This window comes from Pygocentrus nattereri, chromosome 9 (genome assembly GCF_015220715.1).
Source record: "Pygocentrus nattereri isolate fPygNat1 chromosome 9, fPygNat1.pri, whole genome shotgun sequence".
NCBI classification, from domain to species: Eukaryota; Metazoa; Chordata; class Actinopteri; order Characiformes; family Serrasalmidae; genus Pygocentrus; species Pygocentrus nattereri.
The window spans coordinates 44,955,036-44,979,236 of NC_051219.1; the positions used below are offsets into that span (position 1 = coordinate 44,955,036).

Below are 24,201 nucleotides of genomic sequence, written 5' to 3' on the forward strand. Positions count from 1 at the left end.
TGGATCTATCTGTTGTTTTGGAAGCCAGAGGGCACGCAGAGGTCAAGTGGCTGCACTGTGATGCATAATTCACATCTCTCTGCAACTTTTCTAAAACTGAAAAACTTTTCCATACCTTTAAATCCACCCCGGAAAAGAATCCAGCCTCAAGGCTGGCCGAGTGTCCTCGATCTTTGGGGGTCCCGTTCAAATGGAATTCTCTTTGTAGCCTCGTCTGGTTTTATCGATAACTGTATGTCATGCGGTGTCAGAAACCACACAAGCAGATAAGACTGCACATAATGCACCTTGAACAGTGCCTCAAAACCACTCCAAAACAAAAGCAGACAGCATATTGAAACGAGTCTAATAATTAATAAGTCTTTTTCACTCCTGTCATCGGGGCCAAGGGCTGTCCCCTTCAACCCCAGGCCTCCAAAATAATAACATGAATCAAAAGAATTTAAGTCCAGCTAAACACTCACACTAATAACTGCCTAAAGTCCTCAAGAAAGGTCAAAAAATAGAGAGTGTTCAGACGCTGAGTTTGTGGGAAGAGGGAAAAAGGCTTCTTTATTCCAGATTCTTTGGAATGCTTTACAGACGGTCTGCAATATTCAAGTTAATCTGCAAGTATTGAAGCACTGAAAAAGCTGGGCTGAACCTGAGAGCATGACATGTCTCTATCCGTGACAGGGCAGGAAAGCTGGTGTTAGATTGGATTTTTTTTGGATATTCAACTTTCTCTCCTTGATTTCTCATGAAATAAACATCCAAAAATATCTGGCTCTTAAGAAAAACATGACAAGTAAATACGCAGCACTGTGTGACAGTTTCAGGCGTCTAAGCGAATCTTTAACCAGTTTCCCTCAGCAGTGAGTTTATCACAATATACATCAGAATAAAGTCGTATTCATAATTCAGATAAACAGAAATGTCCATATTTTTCCTGGACACCTTCACAGCCGCCACAGAGACTCGTTAATATCATCAATGACATCATGAGCTCAATTTACTGAGCACTGATTGGTCAAACCAGGAGCTGCTTTATAACTACATATAATACTGGACTTCCTCGAGGAGAGGCTTGGAGATGGGTCAACACACACACCAACGTCCAGAACATCACTGTTTATTTTTATATATATATATATATATATATATATATATATATATATATATATATATATATATATAAAATCATTATTAATTAATATTCTATAAATTTTGTTTATTATTAACACTTTTCTCAGCAATTAAACACAAACTACACAAATAAATAGATTTTATAAACGTGTCTTGGCTGCCTCAGACTTTCACACAGTGCTGTATCTCAAACATCAGTTCAGAAAGCAAATTACTGACGCTTCAGTCTTCAGCCCACCTGTTATGTTAGAGGTCAGTTTGACCCCTTTTCACCTTTGAGTTGGCTGAAATACTGGTTACCTTCTCTTCTTCTCCATGAAATACTTTTGACTTCTCCTTATTTAGGGTCACAGACTTGCATGCAAAGTGTGGTCACACTGAGGTGCTGTGGAAGGTCTGTATAATATGTGTGGGTCACAGGTCACTCTGATGCTTTCATGTACAGAGATGGTTTCACAGACGTGTTTTTTTCCCACATAATACAGGGCTTAAGGGTCTGTGTACACAGTGTGTACTGAGCATGTCTTTCTAAAGCTTATTTCTCATGTTTTTAGGTAAACAAACTCAAAATGACATCAAATCACCAGCAGTTCCCAGTGGTGCTGATGGGAACCAGACGTCTGAATCATTTAACGCTTATTAAAGCTCCATCACAGAAAGGTAGAACATGCAGTCTGACACATTATGATAGTCCTGAAACAAAGGCAAACAGTCCCCAAAGTTATGGGTTTATCACTGTAATTAGCAGGGCTGGACAGTAACTGAGTAACTGAGTAAATGTAATTAGTTTCTGTACTTTAGTATTTTTGGTGTATCTGTACTGAAGTTTCTCCGTTCTGGGCGTCTTTTTCCTTTCACTCCACTACATTTCAGAGTCTAATATCCGACTTTTTCCTCCTACATTTTGAGAAATCTGTCGTTCCTTTTGGTTTCTGTGTGTATAAAAACGTAACATGTCAAAACGAAAGAAGCGCAAAGCCAGAGCACCAATCAGGGCCCAGCGGTCACTTTGTTTAGAGCTGGTTTTGACCTGTTGGTCATACCGACCCAGTGCAGCACGCGGTTCAACGTCAGCGCAGCAGCGTAAAACTTTGGGAGAGTCTGTTCAACATAAATGATGAACTAACCTAACTTTGTGTAAATAGAGCTCAATATAGAAATATGTCCACATATGCAGTCGAGACTGACGCGGCTTTTTTCTGAATTTCTACAAACACCATTTCATTTTATAGTAAATGAGTTTGGGCTGGTTTATGTTTATGAACAGACGCCTACAGATCAACATAGTAAAGGAGCTCATCTGTGATCCTGAGTTTAAAGCCAGTTTTTATTCAACTTAAACTTGGAACTAAGTTGTAAATAAATCTGAAACTGAAACTTTGCTTGTGTGTAAAAAGTGATTTCAGAGCCACTCGGTTCTCCCTGATGGAAACTGTTTACCTTCAGTGTTTTGTGCTTCTGATCATTTTAATAGACGTCAGCGTCACTAATTAATGACGTTCTATTAAAAGACTGGTTTACCAAGAGAGACGCTGGAGGACTTTCACCTGAAATGAGTTCATGAAGCCAGTCTGGTTATAAAAATGATAACAGGACATCAGAGCCAGAATTCCTCTTTTAGTACTTTTACTTTATACTTAAGTACATTTGAAGGGAAATACTTTAGTACTTTTACTCCAGTGGAGGTCTAAAGGGAGGAACTTCTACTTTTACTGGAGGAATATTTTACCTTGGGGGTCTCGACTTTAACTCCAGTACAAGATTTGTGTACTTCGTCCACCTCTGGTTTTTTACCATTATCTAGATAACACATAAACCCAGAAGATGTGCAAATTCATTGGTTGTATTCAACAGCAATAAAATGTCTTTATTTGTGGTGCAGATATCACAACCTCTGGTTCCTATCACCACATTAGTACACTCTCAATGTATGTAAAAATGTATTCCCCTTTAATGATGATGATGTCAGCCTTATGCATTTTCAGTAAAATATAACCACAGTCATTTTTTAAACATAGGGCTGTAGTTCGTCTTCTGTCTTTCTGAGTGAGAAAATGCAGGTCTGACTGTTTTTGGATGTTCATTTCTTGAGATTTAATAAAAAGTGAATATTCACCGACTGTCCCCTATAAAACCAACTTTACCGTAACGTCCAAAGCAGAACAGGATGGCACTTTATTGGTGGAAGGAACTGCTGATAATAAGCACAATTTCTGTGGTATATTATTCGGGGCTGCCAATGCCAATACGACACGAGAGGCAGTGTGTTATCATGAATAACATCACAGTGATGATCTCCAGCACTTCAGCTTGTGCTTGTTACTGATTCACAGCCGTGATGTTATTTATGATAAACTCTCCTTCATTTAGTAGACCTACCTTGTTTCTACGCTCACTGTCCACTTCATCAGCTCCACTGACCGTATAGCTGCACTCTGTAGTTCTACAGTTACAGACTGTAGTCCATCTGTTTCTCTGATACTCTGTTACCCTGTTCTTCAGTGGTCAGGACCCCCATGGACCCCCACAGAGCAGGTGCTATTTGGGTGGTGGGTCATTCTCAGCACTGCAGTGACACTGACGTGGTGGTGGTGTGTTTGTGTGTGTTGTGCTGGTCTGAGTGGATCAGACAAGTGCAGCTATACAGTAAGTGGAGCTGATAAAATGGACAATGAGTGTTTTTTATAGGAGGCCTACTCAATAAAGTTGCTGGTCATTATATATCGATGCTGACAGATATCCCCTTAAAAGCAAATCAGCCTCGGCCAAGAATTCCCATATCAGATTAACCAATCACAGTTTACCTCCTACTACCAGGTTGTAAACAAGATGGCAAAATGATGCTCATGTGGAAATCCAGTCCACTGCACTGTGCGGCAGTCACCTTTACCTGTGACCAGCAGTCTTCCAGTGGTGCTTGCCGTCCCAAACTGGTTTCTAGCCAGGCACGTGTAGTTGCCCCCATCCATCTTGGTCACATTTATGATTCTTAGTGTTCCATCAGGGAGAAGACTTGTTCTGCAAGAGAAGAGCCAGACGTCATCCAAAATCAAATCCGCATCTCGCCTACATCCTGATAACGCCGCGCGATTTTGATTACAGAGAAGTTTCATCTTAGTTTTTTCGGACTGTGGAAAAAGGGGCCACGTAAGTGAGTTTCAGCGGAACCGGCCATAAATCATCTCTCTCGGTGGCGCAGTGCTTGCAGCTGGCTGGTGCGTCTCCGTGCCGATAGTACATGTTTACGACTCACAGTAAACATTCCCTCAAACGCAGAGGCTGATGAGGCCTGTAATGGAGCTCCGCATTTCCAGCCGCATCATCCTCCTATTACTCAAGGGGCCTTCTGGACCGCAGTGCCATCATAACACTCTCTGCCATGCACTACCAGCAGACACTCTGCTTCAAATCTGTGATATCTTTATAATGTCTAAGCTAAGTGGTGCCAAATGTGTCCGGATAAACTGGTTAAAGCATTGCTTTTGCCACATGTGCCGATCTGTGAATCCACTTTTTCTAACAGCCAGGAAATATCCAGGGATGAACCAGTAAATAGTGGTTATGAGACAATGCAAGCTATGGAGATATCAACTGTATTCTATGATTAATGCCATCTAACACCAGCGGTTGCAATCAACTCCTTTTCACGGTCATCATGAAAGGTGCTCTATGTTACGTCTGTTAAACACTTTTGACAAAATATAAAACCAGAACTATTTCGTCTTCATAGACGAGTGAGTTTATACTGTGTTTGAATCTTTATTATTATCACAGCTCTATATGAAGAAAGCAGCAGATTGAGCAGTGGTGTGACCCGTTTTCACAGCAGGGGGTTCTGACTCCACTGCTTTTGCCCCTCGTTGCTCACTAGCAGCTCAACGCAGTCAGAACACTTCACACACAGAGAGCCAACAGTGTTCCAGTTGATCTGATATCAGAATCACGTGGAACATGTGAATATACATACATACAAAACTGGAAATGAACAATCAGCTTCCATTCCGGCAGCAGAACGCCCAGCAGGGGGCTTTTACAGAAAGAGCATGTTTAACGTCATACATCGTGCTCACAACCTCACAAACACCAGCAGGGTCGACATCACACGTCACGCTCTCAACCCAGATCGGCACGCTTAGTATCACATGACACTCTCAACGCACATCAGTACATTTCACAGAAATGAAATGATGAAAACAGGGTGGATAAAAACGCAAGTCATTAAAAACGTAAACAAATTTTGATTTGATAAAATAGTGTTGATTTGACGAAAAGAAAGCTGAAAGAAAATATATACAAGCTGAAAATTCAACTGGCATTTTTTCAAACGATTTGATCTCTTTTAAGTACTTTTCACAGTATTTATAATTTATGTATTATTATTTTTCCTTGCCTAATTTATCATTTAACTTCAGTCATTTTCGTTACGTGTGGCATTCTTCATCAACGTTAGTTCTCTTTGCTATGTAGTTTGTTTAACGTGGAACGTTCAGCATTTGGCTGACGCTCCAATCCAGAGCGACTTACAATTTGATTATTTTACACAGGCAGGTGAAGGCGGTGTTGGGAGTCTTGCCCAGGGACTCTTATTGGTATAGTGATTGAAGCCCGGTCTACAGCGTAGAAGGCAGAGGTGTTATCCACTACACCAACCAACCACAACCTACAACCTAATTCTGCTTCTCATAGCTACTTATCAGTCAATGAGAAGTCCCGCCCACCCACCCACTCTCAGCGAATCACGTGACGCTCCACTGCTGCTATCTACACGTGAGCTTTTCAGTATGTCACTGTTCTCCTTCAGCAGGAAGGCTTGGGAGTCTTGTAACATGTTTAAGCTCTTCTTAATGTAGATTCTACGATGTTCTGTGGCGTTCTACGATGGTGCAAAGCTATTTCGATCTGAGTGTGCAGGTGTAATAACTCCCCCGGTGCACGTTTGTTATATGTAATTCAATAAAACATATTCACTAAATTAGTAGACGAGATTGTCAGAGGTCTGTTTAGGAGGTTTAATGTTCTCCGTCATTTGCTTCTTTCCATACAAGTTCCCTCTTTACTGTACAAAACGGCACGTTCTTGAACACATTGGTGGTTCTGCTGCATTCACACAGGCAGCTTTGCGAAATGAGATTTCTAATGCTATAAACCCTGGAACTGGAACCCCCCACTTCCCACCCCCACCCCCACCCTTTGCCAGTGTGCTTACAGTTAAATTGGACTGGGGATGTCTCACTGAGTGCTCTCCAAACAAATGCACTGTGGCATAATGCAAATCCCTTTGTTCTACCCGCAATTTCCTCGACAGAATAATCCCCAAACTACTCAATCCAACTTCATTAGTGAACGGGGGTGGGGGGGTGGGGGGGGGACACACACACCCGACCAAACAGTTGAGCTAAAGGCTCTGTTGTGCCTGCTCAAGTGGCCTCCTACCACGAATCATTTCATACCTCACAGACTTGGCCCAAAACACTGTGAAACCCCCTACTAGGATGATCTAATAGGCTTTTTCATAATTCATGAGTGTTACGGTCAGTGGACCACCACAACTGCTGCCTGCTCTGTCCCTTTTGATAGCTGTTAAAATGCAGCGAGCTTACAGTGGTGGAGAGAAGGGGAGCGGGGAGGATGGTTGGGGGTTGAGAGTGGAATAGAAAGCAAAAAGGAGAGAGAATGAGCCGTAGAACGGGAGATAGAAGACTGGCTGACGCAACAGGAAAGAGAGGAAAACTGCGTGAGAGAGAGAAAAAGAAGAGGGAGGTCAACTTCTTACCTCTCTGTGCTCTGCAGCACTTCATTGCCTTTCCTCCAGGTGCTGATAGCAGTAGGATAAGCCTGGGGTTTGCACGCCATGCTCACCGCGCTGCCGGCCTTTGCTTTGAGAAGCGCCCGCAGTGGGCTCCTGGAGAAGTCCGGCGGAGAAGCTGTAGGAGATAAAAATGGAGCGGATCAGGAGACACTCTGGAAAAGCATCAGCAGTCAATAATATTACAGCTCTGAGGTCAGTTTCCTAGGGTCTGGATGCTGCTCCAAAAGACACCATGTCGCCTCACAGCAGACATAAACCCTGTTTAACACGGGTCAATGTAACAGGTGTAAATGTGCCACCGTGAGCCATCTGTGGCTTCTGAGCAGCCTGGATGGATGGCTTTGCTGTTCGCAGTTGGGAATAGCAAATTCTTGCGAGCCAGACTTTCGCTGCCGGACAGTCTGGTGCGTTTCGTCACTCAACTTCAAAAGGAAAGGGTCATTTGATTGACATACAAACTGACCAATCACAAACTGCTATTTTCGCTTGATGTGTAGGGGCAGGCGATTTTCAAAATAGTGCTGCAACAAAAACAGACCCCTGTGAAACAAAGAATACGTGCTGGAAAAACACAAGAGTCTCTCATTTAATATCAAATAGAAATCGCTGAATCAACACCATTCGCCAAACTAAACGGGCTGTAAGAAGCTTTACAGACCGGCTGGAACAAAACAACATTAATACTGATCTGGACAAACTGACCTAACTGAGCTGAACCTGATATTGGCTCAGTTTTACGGCTCAGTCTGATTCGGTCCGACTCTGAAGATCAGACCCGTCTGGCGAATGGTGTTGGGTTCATTTCTGGCTGATTCCAGGTTGTTCAGCTGTTCTTCTGTCACAGCTGCCGACTGAAAAGCTGCTCAGTGGTGACGACAGTTTGGGAATTTAGTGTAAGGAGCTGGAGAACGAACTGCCGGCTGAGCGGTGAGTGGGCGGAGCTCGTTACTCTGACGTTGCAACAAGCTGCTCGTTAAGGAGCTCTAATTAGGAGGAAGGAACTGAATATTAAAACATATTAAACGCCGCGTTCACGGCCAGTTTATTCATTTCTTACTGTATTTATTTAACTGCTGTATTAAAGCAGTAGAGCACTCGAGGAGGGAGTTATCACCAGTAACATCACGGCTGGGATGATCTACGGACACCAAACCACAGCCGGGATGTTATTCTGTGATAACACACTCCCTCTGTGTGCTTTTGCTTAAATATATACATATATATGCACCATGCATGTGGACATGGCTTTGGATCCTACTCATTTAGTCAGGAAAGATGCTTTTTTGTATGTTTTAACGAGAACACTTTATGCAAATTTTTCTTACATATTGCCAAAGACTAATATGCATACTAAGAAAAAGTGATTTTACCGTATGATTTAAAAGCAGCTAGCAGGATTGTGCACTGAGTGGGTGTATCATCTACGAAAACACAAATATTGGACTCTGTATCAGCACATACTCAATATTAAATTACTCGTTTCGGATCTGGGGTAAGCAAACTTGTCAGGCATCTTTAGCTTTGGAGACTTTAGTCCCAGCGCTGACTTCAAGCTGCCTCACAGCAGACATAAACACTGCTTTGTCTGGGTCAATATAATGGGTGTGTATGTGCTGCTGAGTGAGGATCAGTCTGCAGCCTCAGCGTCGTCAGGAAGGCTCTACTGTGTGGGGTTGAGACAGGTATTTACAGTCATAGGTAGCTGCCGCCGGCCACTGCGCTGGGGCACAGCATCGCTATTACCTTGGGGGGGTCAGCTAGTCCTTGCATAAACATCGCCAGAGGGGGGCTACCGCTTTGTTTGCAGTATTCAACACGGCGATTGCTTCTGGCTTGATGGAGCCGGGGTGTTTGGAGATCCCCTCCCCCTCCAGCTCTATTTTTCTCTCCTCCCGCTCCCTCTCTCTGCTCTCTCGTTCTCTCTGGGCTGATGACAGAAGGACGAGCGTGGCCTGTGTCACTGTTTGCTCTCAGGTTTTTTTTTTTCCTCCAGCCAGCGCATCTGCTGCCGTGCCATCAGAGACACCATCTCTCTCTTCTCCCTCCCGACGATCAATACAGGATTAACATGACTGACTCGCAGCTCTCTGCTACCCCTGCTCTTAATGTGGCAAAATCAATGTGCTGATAGGAAACTCTCAGAACAGAAGAGGACTTTCGGAGGCCGCGCTACAGTTTTTTTATTATTCTGATTTAGATCAAAGAGCTAAAACTGCTTCCCAGCAAGACAAGCAAGTAGGTATATATGCTGAGAAATGAGATCCACTGAGTTTACTAGATTCAAAGTACATTTCTTTAAGAAAAATCACATCGACACAGTTTTGTCTCAGTGCATTTGGCAATAACTGTGATATTATATATTTTATAGGGATGCATCCAGGTGGGCGCCGTGGCCGGTGCTGAAACACTTAGAAATGTAAGATTTATTTCTATGGGGCTGCAAATGCAGTCAAATGAACACAATGCAGACTTTCTTTTTCATAGTACCATAAATAAATCATCAGATATCAGAAATAACAGCCAAATCTAAATTATCCGTCTGATGCTGATATTTTTTTAAAGCAAATATTTACAGATGGGTTCGGCGATATGGCAAAAAATGATAAAGATACTTCAGTCATGGCTGGAAAAGGAAACAGACGAGCTGTTCAAGTGAGCGAATGGATCCCTAACTTACTGTTACGGCAATGCAAACCCTCACTACACTGGTGCTGTACACGAAAGTGCAGGCGTAACAGACAAATATCTGCGCATCAGTGTTTCCGCTTCAGTATCTACACACATATCGCTGCTGTCATTTCTGTCGTTTTTCAGTTTTTGACATTATTTGAAAATGCCTGTTGGCCTTGATGCTGTGTGTAAATTTCATGACGAATGGATTAACAGAAACAGCCCAAAACATCTGGTTCCATTGACTTACATTATAAGTTAAGTATGTTTTTCCTTCTCCTGTAAAGTTTACATTTTTGGAGGTTTTCTTCGACAACAGCGATATATATATATATATATATATATATATTTGTTGACCCTTTTTTTCTCAGGATTACAGGATGGGCACGTTTCAATCAAGCAAAGTCACTGCATTCATTTTATTCAGTGTATTTAAAATGCAGAAGCTGTAGTGAAATAACTTTTCACTTTACTGCTCAGCAACAAGCACCTTTAAACTGCACAGCGACAGTTATAGACCAACATCCTGTTAGTAAAGCACTTTGACCTAAAAACGCTTTCTCCCACTTTCTATATTATAGTGTTGTCTACGTAAGTAAATGTTTACATAAGTACACTGCCTTATGGTGCCGCCAGCCACGGATATTTTGACATGAAGCAACAGGAGCTGCACAGAAAATAACTAAAGAAAAACGCTGTGGAGAGTGAAGGCACTTCGGGAGGTGAGGAGGCTTGAAAGATGACTTACCCAACACAACCAGCTCGGCGCTGAAGTAAATGATGCCGTGTTTGTTCTCCGCCACACACTGATACATGCCTGCATCAGACAGATTGACTGAGGCTATAGTAAGAGCTCCATTCTCTATTTGAATCCTGTCCTGCAATAGACACAGACAGGCAGAGAGACAAAGGAGACTGAGAGTGACATCGTCATCGTGTACAGCGCACAAACAAACAAACACAAACGAAGTGAAGACTTTGCATCGACTTTTAACCGTATAATTACACTCAGTGGTTGATTTCCCCTTAAGGACTGGTCACGATGCTGCCTTCAGTATATCATCTGTTACTGGGCACACGAGAATGAGCACTCATTTACAGAACTGTACAAAAAATAATCGTTTTTAAAATCAAAAATGGCCTTTAATTACACGTTATTCATTTCTCAGGAGATCCTTTGAAGGAGATTAGATGTAAAATGTAAGACTTGGATATGGAAGTGAAAAACAAGTTTCCAAAACTGTAGCTTTCATCTATAAGAGGGAGGAGAAAATCAAGCTTCCTTCTGAGTGTTTCTGTCACACAGGCTTCATTCCTTTCCACTGTGGGAAGATACTGCTACGGGTCTAAAAGGATGTGTAGCTGTCGCTCAGGTGTTACTGAGAAAATGCATTAAAATAGGACAAAAAGGAAGAAAATCTGCACTAAAAAAACAAAACTGGACAACTGAAAATGTTTGAATTCTGAAAAAGATTCATCCGATTTTCAAAGCGTCGTATTTTTACAGCCGTGAGGCGCCGAGGAACCAATCACACTCCAACTGTAAGAGGGGGTCATAGAGTTTCTGACCGGCTCCTTCAGTCTGAGAGGAGCTGAGACCCCTGAGCAGAACGTTCTGCGTTCTCCACGTCAATAAGAGTGAATCCGTCAGAACTGAGCAGCGGGATTTTCATCAGCAGTGAAGCTCCAGCAGCTCAGAGCGTTCGGCGCTGGTTCCACAGCACTGGATGATCTCCGAAATCCCACTGAAAGAACCGTGAGAGCAGCGACGCCCGACACGCTCAGTCCAGTCTGGGATGAGTTTGACTGTGGTGTTGATGTCGTCCGTACAGCTGGAGGAGGTTCAGACTGAGACCTTGTAGAACTACATAATAAACTTTACGCTCATTTAAACCGTTTACAGCTCACTGCACTGATCTGTGATGATTTACAGGAGAAATAAATCATTTTGAAATTAGATTAATCTTTTTGAATCACCCTGTACTGTTTTTTTCTGTTGAAATTGACATTTTCTGCTATTTTCGCTGATGTTGAAAAAAGAATAACTTGTACTCGGCTGTTTTGACTGGAAACAAAATTAATCAAAAGTGTTTTCTGGCTTTTGCACAATACTGAATGTCTGGTATAAACTTTAATAATCCTTTAAAGTTGTTCATCTTATCCATGCAGAGTATAAGACTTAACTTTAAGATTAAAATACGATGTTTGTTCCACAACTAAAATCATATTCATCACAAAATCACTTAGTCCCCAGCTTCAGAGCTGCTTTACCTCTGTGGCGAGAAGCTCTCCGTTCCTGAGCCAGCTGTATGAGGGTTTAGGCTTGCCGTTGGCTTTACATTCCCAAAACAACCTCTCCTCGATCGACAAGGCACTGTCCCGCATGGTCTGCACCCACTGAGGTTTGGCTGGGGATCAAAACAGACATTCAGCTTATAATGTTCCATCTAAAATATGGCTGGTATACAAGACCTTCCTACATGGCTGTGTGGATCATTATTCCAACAATGGCTTTTGCAATATGAAAACGCTGCAGTATGAAAAAACGGGCCGATTGATGGAGATGGAGCTGCCGGGTAGAAGGAGAAGAGGTAGACCTCAGAGAAGGTTTATGGATGTAGTGAAGGTGGACATGGAGATGGTTGGTGTGAAAGTAGAGGAGGCAGTGGATAGGGCAAGATGGAGGCAGATGATCCGCTGTGGCGACCCCTAAAGGGAGCAGCCGAAAGAAGAAGAAGAAGAAGAAGAAGATAAAAACGGGCCGACCAACCAATCCAGTTCCAGGCTTTTCCATGCATGCTTTGATGAATCAAGCCATTCAAATAAGTCAACGAAGGTATAAAACGTTTTGCAAGCTAGTCTTCTTTAACCATTTGACATTCTAGATTCACGAAATGTGTTTTTAATATATTACGGTGCATCACAAATCAGCATTATAATCACAATATTGGTATTTTGTCCATATTTGTCCATAGTTTAGTCCTCTAGTGCTCACCAGTGCTCCTCTGGAGGCTGCAGGCTCTGGCTGAAACTCATTTCCTGCCCTCATTAGCCAGGCGAGAGCTGCGAAATGTATTGTACACTAAAAAAAGTGAAAATTCCCAAGCAATTATGCCTAATAGCTGCACAAGATGCCTCCATCCAAATACTCACTGCAGCTAGTGGAAGTCCTCTACAAGTGCAGCTCTGTTCCCAGAGCCTTACAGAGATATCAGCGTCGCTCCCCGGACCTCTATTGTATCACATATCCCGAGACAACATCTAATTCAAACAGTACAATGTTCTAGAAGGCACATTAAATGATTTGTCATGATGGATATCCAGTCAGCTAAACAAAAGGCCTTCAGCTACATTCTCACAGCATCACAGTGTGTGCATGTTTTTGTGGCAAGTAAGCACTTAAATTATTGATCATTCAGGCCACTGATAGATCTTTCAACTGCTTTGCCTTCAAAAGCCTTAGGCAGAAGCCACATGCACAGGTGTTTGAAAAGCCTGGATACATTTCTCTAATATTTTAGAGATTTCTCATTAAAACAATGCTCTGGATATCTCCAATATCTATATTTTATTTCCTACCTGCTCTTTGGGAAACCAGCAAACCTTTCCAACAGAAGCTACAAGCAGTATTGATCTTTCACAGGAACCAAGCAGTCAGCATTGATCTTTCATGGAAAGCTACAGCGAGTATGGCCAAGTAATAGCGGGCACTAGGTTTTACGTCTGGGGATGCATGACTGATGTGTGCTTGTGCTCCTAAGGCCGGGAAAAATAATAGAGAGCTCAAGGGCCAACCCTGCATTTCGCGTCTCAAAGACAATAGTGCTGACCTATGAAGGCCAGTTAAGTGGCAGAAGTGCCATTACAGAGAGTGGACACCATTCCACAGAAAAAAAGTGGTCAATATCTACGACTGGGTCAATACCTGCATCTCTAAGGATAGCCTCAGGCCTTAGAGATGGGTCATGAATTACAGAGCAATATAGTGACCCAATCAAACCAAAGCAAAGAGAAAAAAGTGGACCAAACTGAACCAAAGATCTCATCCAATAGGTCACCGGCGTCCAAACTTTTTCCAAAGAGGGCAGATTGTACTGTGTCAGTACCTCAGGGCCGAACTCTTATTCCCCAATGATTCAAAATATTAAGATTTCAACATATCAGCGCATAGAATCTGAGCTTTCTGTGAGCTACTGTGTTTCCTATCACTGCATAGAAGATGCATGAGGCTTCTTTTACTGATGGATTGTTCGTTCAGTGCAGTTTGGATCTTATAATGAATATTTAATTGTTTAAGAGTAACATTATAGCATGTCTAAAGTATTAATCATACTCATATTCATGTGTTTACTTGTTGAAAAACATACTTTGTGAGACAAACTAAAGAAAAATCTATAAATGTTTGTTTTTTTAGATGATGTTCTTCACATATCAAATAAACGCGGCGTAGCTGACACAGCACTGCTGCGTCTGATCCACTCGCATCAGCACAACACACACTAACACACCACCACCACGTCAGTGCTAGTGCAGTGCTGAGAATGACCCACCACCCAAACAGTACCTGCTCTGTGAGGGTCCATGGGGGTCCTGACCACTGAAGAACAGGGTAACAGAGTATCAGAGAAACAGATGGACTACAGTCTGTAACTGTAGAACTACAGAGTGCAGCTATACAGTCAGTGGAGCTGATAAAGTGGACAGTGAGCGTAGAAACGAGGAGGTGGTCATGATGTTAGGCCTCATCTGTGTGAAATGAAGCTATATCAAAATGAGCTAAAAATGAAAAAGGCCTGCTATGACAAACAAGATACACACATAAAAATATGCCTCTTTGACGATAACTAGTCATGAGAAAGAATCAAAGGCACCTCGAAACCTCATTTCAATCACATGGCATCATATGACGATGATACTGAGTGTAGCAGGAGGCTGATAAGGCTGCACATGCAAGAGGGAGACAGACAAGAACTGCTCATGTCTGCCTGTTCGTGTGCACATCTGCATGAAAAAGGAGGAGCAGATTTTCAGAGGCTCTACAAATAAAGCAGGACATAGATCAGCAGCACAATACACTGCTTGCAGAGGTGGAAGGTAACAGATTACATGTACTCTCATTACTGTACTTGAGTATATTTTTCCCGGGAATACACTTTGTGATATTCTTCATAACTTTCATATTTCATAAGCTACATTCAGGCTTCGTGTGAGGCTGTAACTCTTCTTTCCAGTCAAATAGAGAGATTTAAGATGGATCATTTAGAAACGAACGGACTGATTCGTGTTTATAGTCACTCCAGCAGGTTTCCTGATACGTTTAATCTGCAACGAGAAACTGAAAACACTAAAACGTCATTCACCAGCTTCTCATTCGAATTTCACCCTTCCACCTTAAATGGTGAGGCAGTTACATTCTGGCGCCTCATTTAAGGCAGAACAGGAAAATTAGGCCGAGAAGCTGGCGAATGAGAAGCGGCTTCAGCCTCGTAAAAGTCAAACGCTGGGAGACGCTTTACAAGAAACTTCTACTTTTGTGGAAAAGTTTCCTGCTGGAGATGCGAGAAAAGCGGCTGAATCTGAGCTTAAAGCTCAAAGCAGAGCAGAGCAAGTCTGAGTTTTTTTGTTTATAGTATATTTTTTAGCCTATTCTAGCACATCAGCGCACACAGACAGATTCACAGCCGAGACGGTAAAATGGACATACAACATTGCGGCTGCCAAGGTGGTTTGATTGTTGTTGAAAGAACAAATTAGCTCTTCTTACCATTTGGGTTGCGACCCCTGCTGTAGACAGACTAAAGTGAATTCACCTCACGTTGATAACGAGCCACCAGAGACATCAGGGCGTCACTCCGACGCAGAAAGAGTTTAAACCGTGTTGTGCTGCAATATTCAGTTCATTGTTTTCTCTAATTGTAGAAAAAACTGTACTGCATACGGACTGCCACATATACTTACTCCTCCATCTCTCCTTACAGATAAAAGTACAGGATCAGAGACTGTATCCTGCCAGTTCATCACAGAACTCTGCCCGACTCTTCCTCCTCTGCCTTATTGTTTGTTTTTAACTGTGTGAGACGCTGTTCAGCTGTTTAACTGTCAAAGTAAAAATAAACGTCTGATTCTATAACCAGTAAAGAAACTCACACGCTGGATAAATTCAGTGATTCTAACGGTAGAAATGTGTTATTCAGGTTTCAGTGACTTTACACAGTAATGTTTTCTGTTTGTAGAGTTTGACACCTATTAATGCAAGTTAATGTTCAAGGAGCTGAGGACATTATTGAGTATTCTATTCATATGTAACGCCGAGGAGAGAGGAGGCGGACGTACGCGCTGAGATAAGCGACTTTTATTGAGGGCAAATCCAGCGTCGTGGTCATGACAGTCCAGGTTCATATATCCAACACAGCAAAGAGTCCAAAGAGCACAAGAGTCAGACAAAAACAAAGACCTGGAAAACACAGGGCTTAAATACAAGAGGGGAAACGAGGGACAGGCAGAAACACAGGTGGAGACAATCAGGGGCGGAGTCACGAAAAACAAGGGGGCAGGACTGAAAACCAAAACAAAGAAGCACATGGACAGGACTGGGAAGTAAACGCAACAGGAGCACATGGACAGGACTGGGAAGTAAACGCAACAGGAGCACATGGACAGGACTGGGAGGGGCCGATTGTGACACCATAATTTTGATTCTTAATTAAATAATCTTTTTTTTTAATTGCAGACTTAATTAAGCAGTAAAAAAAAACATGATTCCTTGCACAGTTCACAGAAAGATGTTTCAATGTGCACTAGTGGAACAGACTGTGATCAGTCTCAGGCATCAGAACTCTGATACTTTATTATTATTATTATTATCATACTGTGCTTTTTAATTATTATTATCCTTTGTGTGAGCAGCCTGAGCAATGCCAGATGTTCTGTGTTTTGATAAATCAAGGTAAGCACATGATCCAAAAAAACAAGGAATTTAAGCATTACATCCTACAGAAATGTCCATTTTTGTGGCCCTAGTGTTTACAAATATATAAATATAACAAAAAACAGGGTTTTTTAACAGTTAGACCTTCTTGAGCCTCGATTTATCAATATTGGCTTATAAATCAATCATATAGAATTCTAAGCAGCACAGAAGAGCTCGTCCCCACAGTCGTGTGTGAAGCTGAGGCCATATTTTGAGGTAAACAACACATTTGTCTGCGATTTTAACTGCAATAATCTAAACACGACTATGGAATATATGATTTAAATGACAAAGAAAACAAATAAATATTCTAAAATATATAATGAGAGTTGTCGTCCCCAGGAGTCGAGTCACTGGTGTTACTGCGTCTCTTGTTCTGAAATAAAAGTCACACCGATGACGTCACTCGACCCCCTTTGACCTGTTTTCTGAGGATCTATGGAGAAAAGCTCATGGTGAGTCCACTGTGTCTCTCAGTTCTCAGAGATCTTCTCATTCAGCTCATGATCTCATATGAAGCTTCTAGCTGACGTCACTGGTGTGATTGACTTTATTCTGAGGTCATTGTGAAAAAGTAGAAACACAAATGGATTAAATTCCATATTTTAGTGGACTTTCTTTCTTTCGAGTGAATCTCCCTGTACAACTACTGTCTAATTTTCCGTACCATTAAAACTATTTGTAAAGTTTATATTTGAACACTTCAGCGTCTGCCTGTTTTATATTTTTGACCATTTTTTCTTTCGGCAGAAAACTTCCAGTGGTTGAATTGTTGATGTATCCTTCATTGAAAATGTACTGCAATTGCATTATGTAGCAATACAGCAACACTGTGATATCCAGTGCAGCCAGTGTTATTCCATCACAACCATGTCCTTAATGCTGACTGCTTACAATCAATAAAACGCCCTTCATAACCCGGCTGCCTCGTAATTCACAAGGATGTCGATACAGCACACGAGTCCAACAGCAACACCTGTGCTTCGCCATAGAGCTTCACTTCAGCCAAACTATACTTTCTCTTCGCTTTCATTCTCTTGACCTCCAGCCCAAACTTCGGCCCCCTTTGACACAGGGAAACTTTCTCCGCCCCGTCAGCGCCGAGCAGAGCCTGCTTTCAGGGTCAAGGCCCTTCCAGTGCAAGGCTGCTTTGGTGTACGTTCTGCCAAACCTTTCCAATAAGTCGTACGAAAACCCTGAGGAAACCTTAAGTGCTGTGCTCTGCCCTGTGCTGGGATACAGCTGGAAGAGTGTTGGACCAATCTCTGGACCAACATGTGAACAATAGCCTCTCCGAGCCCTCTAGTGTGGCCAATCACAAAGCAGCAAATCATAACTGAAGGTGCTCCAGGCCCCAGCTCTGATGATTATTCTGGAATAGGCCCCATTTGGAATGGATTTTGGCACAGGCTTTGGAACATGCACTTCATCTCTTGCAACCGGGCTACATTAATGCAGAATTTGGACGGCAATCAAGCTAAATAACTGACAGTGATTAAACTGACATGTCAGAGATACTAGGCAAATGCTTGAAGCTACGGATAAAAAAGCCCTTCACTGGAGGATGTGTACTGATATTGATTAACACTGACAAGGAAAGGGGGAGCAAAGTGTTAATCATCAGAGGAATATATTGTCACCACTGCTGCGTGGCTTTGCAGAAATCCCGTTGAGGATAACAGGCAAATCCCTAGTTTAGGGGGTTATTTTCAGGATATGGGGTAATCCTCATCCTGGAAAAAAATCCCTTTCAATTAAAAACTACAATTTAGCCAATTATTTTTCTCAGTATGAGCCCAGGAAGCCAGCACTTCCAATATATATCATGCTTTTTATGGTAGCATGCGCAGTAGAATTTTTAACAGATATAAAAATCTTAAAAGCAAATTTTTCATCATAAAGTTGCCACCCACCCATTCCACTGAGCAGCCTGATAATTAGACATATCATTTGGCTACTGCAAGTCTTTCTATAGGCCAGACGGCATGGGGATCACTCTGAAGCTGCCGGCAGATAATGAGATACTGTAGATAATGAGGCACTGCACATTACATTGGGTCTATAACCCGGTCCACAGGGACCCCCAGTCAGAACTTAACTCACCTGAGCCAGGTAAGGGGTGAACGATATGTCACAGATGCATCTTTATAGTTTTCTCGATACACAATATGCATTATGATATTTCTGAAGTCTGGGAAGTAAGAAGAGACAAAACGGAAGTGAGAAGGAATGAAAAACGGTGAATATAACAGGTCTTAACCCGAAGTTTCACTTGCTGCACATCCAATTAAACTTTTGTTGAACTTCCAGCATTACTGTGGTCCCCTGACTACTTTGGCAGTCATGCCACTTGGGAGCCTTGGCTAAACCTCTTTCCAGTGAACACTGGTCACCCTTGGTTAGGTGACCATGTCCATAATGTGCTCAAGCTTAATGTTATGTTCGCTTAAGTCCGCTTGCCTCATATCTACAGCTCAATTTACCATAAAGGTGCCCTTTGCAATTCTGGGGTTCCATCTGTTTCTCTGATACTTTATCACCCCCTTTTACCCTGTTCTTCAGTGGTCAGGACCCCCATGGACCCTCACAGAGCAGGTATTTGGGTGGTGGGTCATTCTCAGCACTGCAGTAACACTGACGTGGTGGTGGTGTGTTAGTTTGTGTTGTGCTGGTGCGAGTGGATCAGACACAGCAGTGCTGCTGGACTTTTTAAACACTGTGTCCACTCACTGTCCACTCTATTAGACACTCCTGATGCTGCACAGTTTGTGTTGGTCATCTTCTAGTCCTTCGTCAGTGGTCACAGGACACTGTTTGGTTGGTGGACTATTCTCAATCCAGCAGTGACTGCTTTGTCTGATCCACTGAGAGTGATCCACCACTATATATATATATAATATATATTATATTATATATTATACATAAGTATAGTCCTCATGAGCTTCATTGTGCTCATATTTGCCAAGACAACAAAGTTCACGTTCATCTCTCAAGAATTTCATGTCTCCTTATTTCTCCTAAGGAATCAGCCGAGCCTTAAAAGAGCGACACTGCACCAAAGACTCTTGAGTGTTTTTAAAGTTTAACAACACGTTTGCTGGTGAACTGTATTAGTTAAACTTCCTGCTTGAAAATATAGAAACAAAGGCCTGCAATCACAGGCGACCGACAGAACGTCGTTGCTCAGCAACAGAGAGACGCGCAGCCAGAAGCTGTGCTAAAAAAATGCAGTGTGAAACCTCGAGGAAAAATCCGCACTTCTTTTCTTCACCTCCTGAAAAACAGAGTGTGAACCTCAGCCCCTCATCGTTCCTCCTGTAGGCAGGATTCTATAGATTTGCATTTGGCCCTGGAACGGAATAAAACTGTGAATTGTCTGGTGATCTGAGGACCAGATTAACAACAGTTAAAAACTCCTTCAAATATCTTAAATTACACTATTAAATATATATATATTAAGTTAAGTGACCCTTATTAGTCCCACAAACGGGGAAATTTCACCTCCACATTTAACCAATCTGTGAAGTAAAACACCACATACACACTAGTGAGCACACAAACACTAGGGGGCAGTGAGCACACTTGCCCGGAGTGGTGGGCAGCCCTATCCACGGCACCCGGGGAGCAGTTGGGGGTTAGGTGTTTCAGTGTCTCAGTGTATGTTGTGCTGGTCTGAGTAGATCAGACACAGCAGTGCTGCTAGAGTTTGTGTCACTCAGTGTCACTGCTGGACTGAGAATAGTCCACCAACCAAAAATATCCTGGTCCATGTGACCACTGATGAATGACTAGAGGATGACCAACACAAACTGTGCCGCAGCAGATGAGCTGTCGTCTCTGACTTTACATCTACAAGGTGGACCGACAAGGTAGGAGTGTCTAATAGAGTGGACAGTGAGTGGACGCAGTGTTTAAAAACTCCAGCAGCACTGCTGTGTCTGATCCACTCGCATCAGCACAACACACACTAACACACCACCACCACGTCAGTGTTACTGCAGTGCTGAGAATGATCCACCACCCAAACAGTACCTGCTCTGTGAGGGTCCATGGGGGTCCTGACCACTGAAGAACAGGGTAACAGAGTATCAGAGAAACAGATGGACTACAGTCTGTAACTGTAGAACTACAGAGAGCAGCCATACGGTCAGTGGAGCTGATCAGATGGATAATGTATGTATATATAAGCAGTGATAAAATAGTAAATGGTGATCATTTCTTTAAGTGTTAGGTTGTAAACGTGCAGCAAACTTCAGAAACAAAAAGTTTCCTTTTGGTTTTTCAAGTTATTTCCGACAGACAAAATGTTCCAGCTGACAAACGGTGCCACCACCCCTGTGAGGAACAGCGCTTTAGGCCATGATAGTTCGTCATAAAACATTTTCAAGTGAGCGTGCAGTCTGCTTCACGGACTCTCTTTACTTCCAAGCCACACGCTGAACAGTGAAAACAGAGACGAATGGAATCACTTTAGCTTCAGATTTGAACCTGAAACTCTCTGATACCACAACTGAAGCATTTTACAACTGCGCCACTGCTGAATCTCAGTACAGCTTCCAGGTTCAAACACTGCATTACTATCAATGGATCCTTAGCAGGGTTGGGATGTAAATATGCATTGAGAATACATTAAATACCCCTGAGCTTGATGTGACCTCCCATTCTTAATCCATAGGGTTTAATATGATGTCGGCCCACCCTTTGCAGCTATAACAGCTTCAACTCTCATGGGAAGGCTTTCCACAAGGGTTGGGAGTGTTCATGGGAATTTTTGACCGTTCTTCCAGAAGCACATTTGTGAGGTCAGACGCTGATGTTGGACGAGAAGGCCTGGCTCACAGTCTCCACTCTAATTCATCCCAAAGGTGTTCTATGGGGTTGAGGTCAGGACTCTGTGCAGGCCAGTCAAGTTCTTCCACACCAAACTGGCTCATCCACGTCTTTATGGACCTGCTTTGTGCACTGGTGGGCAGTCATGTTGGAGCAGGAAGGGGCCGTCCCCAAACTGTTCCCACAAAGTTGGGAGCGTCAAACTGTCCAAAATCTCTGAATTGGCCAAAATTACAGTGACAGCACTCGCAAATCAACAAATTTCTTCATAAGAAAACTGAAGTCTAATAATTTGTTGGTGCATATTTATTCAGGTGGGCATGTAATCCAGGCCTACCTGTGGATATGCACTGCAACACAGGCATGTCCACATGGACAAGAGTAAACTGTACCACCACGCTTTATATCACTGTATACAAGATGTTTGAGGCTGCCTGTATGTTCTCCTGTTCAGAAAAACAAGTTAGGGTTACATTTAATTCAGTAAAAAGGTTATTTTAACAATTACAGCTTCCTGCGTCATAAATTCAGCAATACTGGTTTTCAAATCATATAGAATTCCAAGCACCACAGAAGAGCTCATCCTCACAGTCGTGTGTGAACGCTGAGTGCTGCATTTTCAGGTAAACATGTTTTTCTTCTATTTTAACTGCAGTAATCTCTACATGACTATGAAAAATGTGATTTAAATGACATAAAAGAAATAAATGTTATAAAATATATAATGAACGTTCTCATTCCCAGGAGTCGTGTCACTGGTGTTACTGCGTCTCTTATTTTGAAATAAAAGTCACACCGATGACGTCACTCGACCCCCTTTGACCTGTTGTCTGAGGATCTATGGAGAAAAGCTCATGGTGAGTCCACTGTGTCTCTCAGTTCTCAGAGATCTTCTCATTCAGCTCATGATCTCATATGAAGCTTCTAGCTGACGTCACCGGTGTGACCGACTTTATTCTGAGGTCATTGTGGAAAAATAGAAACACAAATGGATTAAATTCCATATTTTAGTGGACGTTCCCTGATGGACAGCGTGTGGTTTGATGTTCTGTAAAATGCATTGATCATTAAAAACGTCTCTGGTGTTTCCTTTATTATGTGGAACACCAGAGACGGTCAGTAACACCAGTGACTCCTATGGACAGAGAGGAAAGTGGACGCTTCTGTAGAACGACAAAATAAATGCAACAACAGCACCGAGAAACAGAGAAGAGTGGATGAAAAGGTGAAAAGAGACACTTTTCTGTATTGTATTTACCAGATTAAACATCCTCATTATAAATTCTCCAGCAATCTTCATTTCAGCTTGTATACGGTGTCTAAAAAGTGATTTTTGCATCTTGGTGATAATCAGTTCAGAAGTAATTAATTTGACTCTCCGAAAAACACTCGCTCCTGTTTGCCACCTTTCCGAATTCCTGAATAAACTAAACGGTGTTTCCATCAACATTTAACACCACTGACACTTGTTAATGCACACAACACTGTGCTGCCAACACCAATTATATGAATCTCATTTTTTTGTTTTTCGTTCTGAGCCATGTGGTCATGGAAACCGTACGAGAGTCGAGACAGAGAGTAGGAAAGCGCTGAAAAGAAAATAATTGACTAAAAACTACCGTGAAGTGGCAAAAACTGGCAGAGTTCCTGGATCTGAAATGCTGACAAGAATTAGAAATGATGGAGTGACAATGCACGATTATCTCGCTTTGGAGTCCAAAGCTCAAAGCAGAAAGTCTGAGACTGGTCCTGCAAGTGAATGCTACTGTGTCTGGGGAAGAAAACCTCACAGAACCAGTTGGTGTTATATGACGGGAGCAGAACAGATACGGCCGGAAACGAAACATACCGTGGAAGGAGAGCCGTCCTTTCACGGTGTTCTTGCCCATCTTGTTCTCCGCCACACATTCGTAGCCCCCTGCGTCCTCCTGCTGGAAACTGGGGATCTCCAGAACAACATTGGAGTTCTTCATCTTCACTTTGCTGGGAAACGGAACTCCGTTGGCCCTTCTCCACGTAATCTCGGGAACTGGACTGAAACAGTCGAGACAGAAAAATATGATGTGTCCCTCTAACAAGGCCATTATAAATGTTCATATCGCTGCTGATGGAAGAAAACCTCTCATCTCATTTTTGACATTTTTCAGTTTATGTCATAATTTGAAAAATTCCTGTTGCTCTTTAAGTAGCGTGTAAATTTCATGAAGAATGAGCTAAAAGAAAATGACCCAAAATTCAGTGGAAAAACGTCTGGTTCCATTGACTTACATTAAAAGTAGAGTAGGTTTTTTCCTTCTCCTGTAAAGTTATCGTTTTGGAGATACGAGGTTTTATTCCAACAACAGCGATGCGGTAATGCTGCTAACATTTCAGCCTTTTAACCTCTTCAGCTCCTCGGGACCACCGGTGGGTCCAAACCGCACTTCATCATGTTCTTCATAACGTTCATACTCCATAAGCTCCATTCAGAAGCTGGGCGTCGTGTGAGGCTGTAGCTCTTCTCTCCAGTCTAATAGACGGTGACGTCATTTTAAACCCTTATAATAAAAGAAGCTGAACTCAGTTTGTTTTTCTAATGAAAGTCGACCCGTTTTTCCCCAAATCTGGGCTCTAAACTATAAACAGACGGCGTCTCTTCAGTGATCTGCTCTGGAAACATCACTTTTAGAGAACAACACAAAGAGCAGCGCAGATTTTTGGACTTTAGCAGTAAATTGTGAGCGTGTAGTGATGTGTGGAGATCATAGAACACATGATCTGTTCATTTCAGGGGAACATTTACAAAATAAATAAATAA

At 42.4% G+C, this 24,201-nt stretch overlaps 1 protein-coding gene across 2 annotated transcripts in view; it reads right to left on the reverse strand.

The window, feature by feature from the left end:
• cntn3a.2 (contactin 3a, tandem duplicate 2) overlaps positions 1-24,201 on the reverse strand; it is a 106,423-nt gene that overhangs the window by 34,854 nt on the left and 47,368 nt on the right. For both annotated transcript variants that reach the window (XM_017715917.2, XM_017715916.2), the window contains exons 8-12: positions 23,254-23,438; positions 11,876-12,012; positions 10,353-10,482; positions 6,899-7,049; positions 4,016-4,143 (exon numbers count right to left, since the gene is read on the reverse strand). In XM_017715917.2, the coding sequence (XP_017571406.1) occupies positions 4,016-4,143; positions 6,899-7,049; positions 10,353-10,482; positions 11,876-12,012; positions 23,254-23,438 (731 nt within the window). The remainder of the gene's footprint in view (positions 1-4,015; positions 4,144-6,898; positions 7,050-10,352; positions 10,483-11,875; positions 12,013-23,253; positions 23,439-24,201) is intronic.